At 54.0% G+C, this 8962-nt stretch overlaps 1 protein-coding gene across 1 annotated transcript; it reads left to right on the top strand.

The window, feature by feature from the left end:
- The first annotated feature begins 3471 nt into the window (after positions 1-3471).
- Cebpe (CCAAT enhancer binding protein epsilon) lies at positions 3472-5424 on the top strand. The gene is made up of 2 exons (XM_036198583.1): positions 3472-4198; positions 4918-5424. The coding sequence occupies exons 1-2, from the start codon at positions 3689-3691 to the stop codon at positions 5248-5250; spliced, it is 843 nt and encodes a 280-aa protein (XP_036054476.1). The 5' UTR covers positions 3472-3688; the 3' UTR covers positions 5251-5424.
- The last annotated feature ends 3538 nt before the right edge of the window (positions 5425-8962 follow it).

Below are 8962 nucleotides of genomic sequence, written 5' to 3'. Positions count from 1 at the left end.
TAAATAAATAATAAGCTAAAAAATACAAATTTATTCGGTTTTGTTATTGCTGTTGTTTTGGCTTTTTGAGACAGGGTTTTCTCTCTATGTAGCCTGGACTGGCCTGGAACTCACTATGTAAACCAGGCTGGCCTCAAATTCAGAGATCCACCTGCTTGGGCCTCTCCAAGTGCTAGAATTAGAAGCATGCACCACCACGCCCGCATGGGTTTTCTGATATTTAAACCCCGGATTTTTTAAATGCTTGTCAATGTAACCTCCAAGGCAGCAGGAGTGTCTGCTCTGGGGACAGGGGTAAAAGCAGCGGAGAGGTCAGGAAAGGGGAAGGAGACGGCGTTCACTCAGTCCGTTGCTTTACACACGTTAACATTTTTCAAAGTTTAAACAATCTTGTGAGGCAGGCATTACCACCGCACGATCAAGCAGCTTGACCAGGGTCAGAGCTGGTGAGTGACGGAGGCCAGATTTGAGCCCATTCAGCCCCTGCCCTACGGGGAAGCCCTGGAGGGAGTCCTGGAGAGCCGCCTGTCACGAGTCACTGAGATAATAGACACCCATTGTTTTAGTTAATGCAAACAGGTAGCAACCGCGGTAGCAACAGGAAAAGGACCCCGCGGAGCTGGGAAGCCCCCTCCCCCAGCTAGGACCTCCCAGTCTCTAGGTAGCACTGCCTCCCCACCTCGCTCCTTCCTTTCCCAACCCCCTCTCCTGCAGCCCTATCTAGACCCCTACCTAGTACTTAGGTTACTAGGAGACTCGGAGACGCTAATATCAGCCTGCCGGCTGCGGTCCAGACACCTGCATCGCTTATTTCGCTGGGACGCGAGCTGCAGACCTCCTCGTTTCCTGCGGGCTTTATCTGTGCACCTCCGCGGGTTATTCGGCGCTTTCCTGAAGCTCTCCCCTCACTCTTGGCAGCCAGCTAGGCGGAAGGAGATTCCCTGAGTCATACGGTCGGGGGGGAGTCCATCCCTCCGTCCCCAGGGTCGGTTCAAGAACAAGCTTGCAGCCCTTTCAGAGGTCAACAAGACGTCCTCTGGTGCTCTTGTGCAGCTCAGCCTCTCCTCCTTATTTTCCCTGTCGATAACATTAGGATAAAAATGCTGCTTTGCCTCCACTTCTTTGCTCATAGCAAAATGGTCAGCATGGAAAAAGTGCATGTTCCATCGACTGAAAGAAAGCATCAATTTGTCGGATGACACAAGGCCCACCCATTATCGTAATTCCACAGTCAAGGAGGGGAAAGAATTTTTCTTTTGAGACAGGTCCAGGCACCAAGCCCCTAGCCTTCCCACACTGTCTGCCACCTGACAGCGAATCCCCAATCCTAAACTTCCTCTTCCTGCTTTCCAGGGCTGAGCGGTCAGGGCTGGTGGCAGGGTTGAGAAAGGCTGCCCCCTGCTGTCCACTTGGTTCCAAACCATTGCGGTACCGAAAGTATAGAATTTAAGAACCAATATCGCCACCTAGTGGCTGAAAGCGAAGGCCGCCAAACGGAAATCTCTTGGCTTTGGTACCTATTTGGCGGGGACCTGCAGAATGAAGAGCAGAAATTACCCCACTACTTCCGGTGCTCTGCGTCCAGGATACGGGTGGCTGGCCCCTTGCTTGGCCAGGGCTTTTGGAGGAAGCATATCTGGCCATACTTCAGGCCGTGATCAGAGCATGTGGGGCAAGTTGTGGCATTAGAGGGTATGGGGTGGAGAGTTCTATCAAGGATACAGTGTTTGACTTGTGGGTAAGTTACACTTGCAGTTTTATTTTAATGTTCAATGACATATGTATGCTCCCCAAGCTGACCCCTACCCCCACACCCCACCCCCTCTGTGGCCCCTCACACCTGGTCCTTGGAATACTCAACTCAGAAAATGTTCTGGTTCTTAGGGCTGGAGAGGTGGCTTAGTAGTTAAGAGCACTGACTGCTCTTCCAGAGGACCAGAGTTTGGCTCCAGCCACCCATATTGGTGCCTGTAATTTCAGCTCCAGAAGATCTAATATCTCTGGCTTCCGTGAGAGGCCAGATATCTTTCTGATATCTTCTGGGCACTCGGAAGTGTGCACAAAACCCACAGGCGCACCCCCACCCCCACACCACGTGTGCGCACACAAACACACCATTTAAAATAATAAAAATAAATTCATTTTTAAAAAATTCTGTCTCTCTCCCCAGAACATCTGTTAGTGATAAAAGCCAGGAGCGTATGATGACATACCTGTCCACTCAGCTCTAGGTAGAGGCTGAAGCAGGAAGATTGAGAGTTCAAGGCCAGCCTAGGCAAACAGGGAGCCTCAGCCTAAAAAAAGAAAAGTAACACATTTCTCATTTCTGCGTGTTCTTTCTTGCCACTAAGCCTAGAGCCCTGCCTGAAGCTTGACAAAAGTGGAGCCACATCAGATACCTCTGACTGGAGGGAGCAGGGCGTTCTCAGAGGGGAAAGTGAAGTTTGGGGGTTAGGAGGCAATCAAGAAGTGTAGTCAGGCAGCTATGAACTTCTCTGGACCCAGAAACAGCCCCAGGAAGAGGTGAGGACAAGAGAGAAGACTTCTTTAGCTTACAAGAGGAAGTGGACCCGAGAGACACACTAGAGGTCAGAAAACAGTCATGTAGAAGGAAAGAGAGCAGCGAGCTACAGTGAGCTGCAGAGCCTGCATGCACCCCGGGGCACAGGAAGTTGGAGGCTCAGCCTCCAGCCCGTGTGGGGTGGGGTCAGCCTCTTTCAGCAACTAGGGCCTCAGCGGATCCTGTCTGTTGGTTCTGGGGCAGCAGCCTGCCTGGGCCTGAGGTACAGAATCCTCAGCTATGTCCAGGCAGCCTGTGGCAGGCTGCTAGAGGTAGCCAGGTTGGGAAACGTGTGCACAAACCCTTTGCAAAATCCTAGACAAAGACCTTTAATAAAGCAGCACTCGGAGGCAAAGGCAGGCAGGACTCTGTGAGTTCAAGGTCAGCCTGATCTACATAGTGAGACCCCATCTAAAAACTAGCACATGAGCTTACCCTGTGCTAGGCCAGGTGTGGCCTGGTCCTAGAACCTATTATCACTTCCCAAACCCTTCCAACAATGATGGCCTACACCCAAGAGAATGTTGTGGGAGGTGGGGCTACACAAGGAACTGACTTACCCCAGGGTAGGTGGAGTTCAGAACTTGGGGGGACAGGGAGGAAGATGTCTTAAGGGAGGAGTTTAGACCAAGTTGGCACTAAAGGAGGGCTTTCTCTGTGGGTTCTGGCTTGGCGCCTCATCTGCACAGATCTCTTTGGAAGTCGGAGGAAGATGGACATTCAGAGGAGCTGCCCTGGGCAAGGGGTTGGAATCCCTTGAGCTCACAGGACAAGAGGGGACGTTTTTTCCCCCAAACAGCAACTTCTGGACTGTGGCTGGGGCCTCACCAAAGAGCGCCCTAACTGCTAAGCACCCCTCCCTCTGGGGTGTGCCCTGCCCCTCCCTGACTCACCCCAAGGAGAGAGGGGAAAAGGGAAGAGAGGAGAGGCACTCACTGACTACGGAAGGAAAAGGAAGCAGAGGAGGAGGAGAGAAGCCACGTAGGAGTGGGTGACAGAAAAGACCAGAGAGGTCAGACCTAGGGCAACTCTAGGGCCGGGGGGAGATCAAGAGAGGGCAGGCTGAGCATCCCAAGGAGTGCCCCAGCAGAGGACCCAGGGGCGGGGAGCCAAGGGGGCGGGCCGGCTATGTCCCACGGGACCTACTATGAGTGTGAGCCTCGGGGTGGCCAGCAGTCACTCGAGTTCTCAGGGGGTCGAGCTGGACCCGGGGAGCTGGGGGACATGTGTGAGCATGAGGCCTCCATCGATCTCTCTGCCTACATCGAGTCCGGGGAAGAACAGCTGCTCTCTGACCTCTTTGCCATGAAGCCAGCGCCTGAAACCCGAAGCCTCAAAGGTCCAGGAACCCCTTCATTTCCCCACTACCTGCCGGCTGACCCTCGGCCATTTGCTTATCCCTCACATACATTTGGCCCAGATAGGAAGGCTTTGGGGCCTGGCATTTATGGTAACCCGGGGAGCTACGACCCCAGGGCCGTGGCCGTGAAGGAGGAGCCTCGTGGGCCAGAGGGCAGCCGGGGCACCAGCCGAGGAGGCTACAATCCCCTCCAGTACCAAGTGGCACACTGTGGGCAGACAGCGGTGCACCTTCCCCCGACGCTGGCAGCACCTGGCCAGCCCCTCCGCGTCCTCAAGGTAAGACTCAGACCAAGGCAACTCTCCCTGTGTCCTCCCCCGGTTGGACTTAGGGGGCTTACCTAACGAGGCTGTGTTTGGTGCTGCTGGGGAAACGGCCCACCTCAAGGCCGTGTTTCCCCACTCTACGAATTCACTTCTCCAAACTCCACTGCGTCCTGAAGACCTTGTATAGCTGCTCCGCTCTGATCTTGGGCTGGACCAGCCTCTCTGCTTGTCCACTATACCCCTTCTCTTGTTTCTCTGCTGCCTGCTTCTGGAAGAGGAAATGCTGCTGGGTGTAGAATTGTAGAACAGGAGACTTACAACAGATAAACCAAGGGAAGGGGTCCTCGGAGAATATGAGCGCATGAAAGAAAGCTTTGAGCCGGGTGGTGGTGGCGCACGCCTTTAATCCCAGCACTGGGGAGACAGAGGCAGGCGGATCTCTGTGAGCTCGAGGCCAGCCTGGGCTACAGAGTGAGTTCCAGGACAGGCTCCAAAACTAAATGGAGAAACCCTGTCTCAAAAAAAGAAAGAAAGCAAGCAAGCTTTGGTCTCAGACCAAGGACCATGTGCATCTATCTGGGTTGCGGTCCTTCGCAGAGACAGGGTGATGCCTGGGAGCCCTCTAGTCTTTGGAGACCCCAGCTATGTCCTTGCTGCTGAGATTCCCGCTCAGCCTCTGCTCTGCCTCCTGGTGGACCCTCACTTCTCTGTCCCTCTGCCTTACCCTCCAGGCCCCTGTGGCGGCTGCCCCTCCGTGCAGCCCCCTCCTCAAGGCACCCTCGCCAGCTGGGCCCTCCCACAAGGGCAAGAAGGCGGTGAACAAAGACAGTCTCGAGTACCGGCTGCGACGGGAACGCAACAACATTGCAGTGCGCAAGAGCCGGGACAAGGCCAAGCGGCGCATCATGGAGACGCAGCAGAAGGTGCTGGAGTACATGGCCGAAAACGATCGTCTGCGCAGCCGCGTGGAGCAGCTCACCCAGGAGCTAGACACCCTTCGTAACCTCTTCCGCCAGATCCCTGAGGCCGCCAGCCTTATCAAGGGGGTCGGGGGCTGCAGCTGAGCCTGCCTGGCAGACTGTGGACACCAGACCCTGAGGACCCCCACCCTCCTAGGTCCCCAGAGTCCTGAACAGGCCAAGCCTGAAACAGCGATCATGGACGGTGGCAGCCAGTAGCTGGGAAGGTCGGGACCGTAATGATTCTGTGGCTGAATAAACGGCACTGTGACTTGATGCTGGAGCTGTTCACTGGGTCTGGGGCCTGGGCCTGGCGGGAGTGCTGTGTGTATACTCGTGGAAGACCCCCAAGGGCAGGAATGCATGTGGCTAGGTCCACATACTCTTGTCTCCATGTCCAGATAAACATCTAGTAAACACTACCTAGCATCTTCTAGTAAACGCTGCCCACAGCTCTTTCCATCACTCACTCCATGTCCTTCCATCCACCCACCTGGTCCTTTGTAAGGTGCTTGGGACCACCACTGCGCATGCCAGCACCTGGAGCAGCCTCTGCAGGTTGTCTTGGAAGAAAGTGGGGTTCCCAACACTACACAGCTCCAGTGCCAGGCCCTCTGACCTAGGCCTGCTGTCTTACTTTAAGGGTCTGGAGCTCTTCTCCCAGGGCACTTCCTAATGGCTCGGCCCTATTTGTGATCCCATAGCTCTTGATCCAGCTATGGGACCAAGAAAAGCCATCTCTTTTCTCTTCTTCCACATCCTCACTCCAATCTTTAGCTCTCATCTCCAAGGGCACTGGCTCCCTAACACTGGAGAAGGTGAACACCTGGAGAAATCAGTTGGGATGTGAACCCCCACGTTCCGGGTGTTTTCTTTCCTGTAGCACTGCAGCCAGGAGGCAAAGCAATCTGATCATGTAGTCTCGGTTTGCATCTCTGCTACGCATAGGCTGTCTGACCTTGAAGCAGTTACTCTCCTTTCTGTGCTGCGGTCTCCTCATCCGCACAGAAGGAATCTCAGCACCTGTCCCGCATGCTGTTTTCACAGACAAATGGGGTTTGACCTGTGGTGAGCATGAATGCTCGTCCTGGTTCCATTTTGCTTAGAGACAAAAAGATGTCCCGCCTCCTCCGAACTTCTCTTTTTGCAGGTGAGGAGCCTGGGGCCTCAGAGAAAGGAAGAGACACCTAGAATCACACAGCTGTGAGGAGGCAGAATCAAAATTAGCCCCATGAAATCACAGATCTCGAGAGGTTCTAGGAGAGACCTCAAGAGATCATCTGTGTGAGCTTTGCCCTCAGACAAGCAAGATAGTGTGAGCCACATCTTGTAGATAAAGCAGGGAGGGCCCAAGGGGATAAGAGCTCACTCAGTCCCTTGCTGCCTCAGCACCAGGCAGGTCTTTACTCTGGAATCCTCCCCTCGGGGAAAGGCAGCACAGTTGGGGCCCACGAGCCACAGTCAAGAATGATGAGAGCTGGGGATGGCACCGAGCTGATCCCCTGATCAACTGATAGCTGTGCTCGCCTGATACCCACAAGACCCTAGGTCCCATCACGAGCGCCACAAACCAACAAACAAAAAAGTTAACAGTGACTTGTCCCACAATGTTAGAGACTAGACGGGAAGCACGACAGTGTGCGTGGGGGGGGGGGGGGGGGGGGAGCATGGTGTATATGGATCATCACAGGTCTGTTTCCCTTTCCGATTCAGACCTCAGTGGTAGAAGTTATCACACACCCCAGGCGTCTGTGTGCACCAGGCTAACCTTGGCCAAGACTCTTCCCATTTCTGTCCCAGCACCCTCCCTTTACCCTGTGTCCTCGGGTCCTCGGCCAAGCTCTGATTAGGGTGGACAGACTTGAACCTTCGGATGTCACCTGAGTAAGAGGTGAAGGTGCCCGTCTCTATGGCATCTGGGAAAAATCTTCTCCTCTTGCCTTCAGCCCTTGGGATGCATGTGTGTGTGTGTGTGTGTGTGTGTGTGTGTGTGTGTGTGTGCGTGTGTGTGCACAGAATGCAGCTGGTGGCTCAGCCTCCTGATTCCCTCCATTTGGCTTAAGGCCACCCCACGCACCCCTGGACTCCTTTTGAAGGCCTTAGATGGTAGAGTCTGCTTTGCCTGAGCTTCTTTCCCACGGCTGAGCTGTGCCTCCTTCCAGCCCCCCAGTGACCTGTCACTCCTCAGAGTGTCTTTCTTTCTCTCTCTTTTTTTTTTCCGTTTACTTTTATTGTTACTTTATGTGTATAGGTGTTTTGCCTCCTTATATGTACGTGCACCATGTTCGTGCTTGGTGGTCGGGAAGACCAGATGACGGCATCAGATTCCCTGGAACTGGTGTTACAGGCATATGTGAGCCTCCATGTGCATGCTGAGAATTCACCTTGGGTCCTTTGCAATGGCAGAGTATCTTTCTAATTGGCACTGGAGCTAAAGAAGAGCCATCTCCCCACAGAGATCCCAGTGAGATATGACCAGGCACAGCCACACACACCCCACTCCATTCCGTGTCCGAGTCGATCCTGAGACGCCTTGCAGGCGGCTCTCAATCTGATGTTAGCTGGCTGCAACCAAAGTAATTTATTCAGCGGATATTGCCAAGCATCTTTGCTGAGAAAGAGACGATGTCTCAGCTGCAGGAATAGGAAGGGAAGTTAATAAACAAACATGTCTCCCGTCTCCATGGCCCTTCCACCCACCCCTCCATTCTCTGTCCCTGTTAGCTGTTCTGCCCTCAAGGAGCTGCCTTCCTTCATCTGCACGTTCCCGGAGTGAGGAGGACTGGTGTAAGAGGGCGGGCTGGAGGAGAGGGAGGCAGAACCTCTCTGCTGGCCCCTCTCTTAGCATGCCCTTAGGGCCCTGGGGTGGCAGTGACCCCCCCTGCTATTGAACCTGGTACTTGCCATTCCTGTGGCTTCCCGAGACCCTCCTGGAACAGCTATATAAAGTGCTTTCATTCTCATTATCCCATTTGTAAGGGGTTGGGGATTTAGCTTAGTGGTGGAATGCTTGCCTAGCAAGCGCAAGGCCCTGGGTTCAGTCCTCAGCTCCAGAGTGGGGGAAAAAAAAAATCAATGCTAAATATCATTATCCCATTTGAATGTGCCTGTTGGGGGGAATTAAACCAACAGATATTGTCGAAGCCAGGAAAGTTAAAGGCCTCTTGGAGAAAGTGACATATAAATTGAAACGTAAAAACTTTGGAGGGGGATGATGGGCACAGGAAGAGCAATGCAAACCGCCAGTGCCAAGTACGGATGACCAGCATGGACAAACTTGAGTCCTGCAAAAAAATACCCTCTCTACAGAAAGGAGCTACAAATGACTCTCCTGCCTTCCCTCCACCCTGATGCCTCAGCTGGGAGTCTAGCTGGCTTATCTTTGACCTGAGAGTGACCTCTCAGGGATGTCCATAGGGAAAGGACACAGTGGAAGCAGGGGGTACCTAGCCAACTCCTGCCAGAGTCTGGAAAGTCTCCAAGAGGGAGGAGGGTTGAGAACCTGTGAAAACCAGCAGATCAAGCCCCCACCCCCCCCCCCCCCCCACAGCCACCTCCATTCCCACTGCTTTTCCTTCTTGAAAGGACAAGAACTGAGACTCGATCTCAGGCTGTAGGGAAGCCTGTGAGAGGAAGGTTGTGGGGAGATACTGATACCACGAGGGAAGGAAGCTGCCCAAGGTGAGTCTGCCAAGGTCAGTCAGCGGGTGCTTGTGAAAGCTGCCCCCTTCGGTACACACCTCCCAACCCCCAGAGATTGCCTCACTCCCGGGCCCCCAGGGCCCCCATCCCGGTGTTGCAAGAGCCCCGTTGGGGT

The sequence above is a fragment of the Onychomys torridus genome, chromosome 9 (assembly GCF_903995425.1).
Source record: "Onychomys torridus chromosome 9, mOncTor1.1, whole genome shotgun sequence".
Classification (NCBI taxonomy): domain Eukaryota; kingdom Metazoa; phylum Chordata; class Mammalia; order Rodentia; family Cricetidae; genus Onychomys; species Onychomys torridus.
This window is presented reverse-complemented; position numbering and strand designations above follow the sequence as displayed.

Bases quoted from the DNA above. Each gene is read 5' to 3' on its own strand.
- Cebpe (XM_036198583.1), top strand. From the start codon at position 3,689: ATGTCCCACGGGACCTACTATGAGTGTGAGCCTCGGGGTGGCCAGCAG. The intron at 4,199-4,917 runs GTAAGACTCAGA...CTTACCCTCCAG, and splicing joins AGCCCCTCCGCGTCCTCAAG to GCCCCTGTGGCGGCTGCCCC.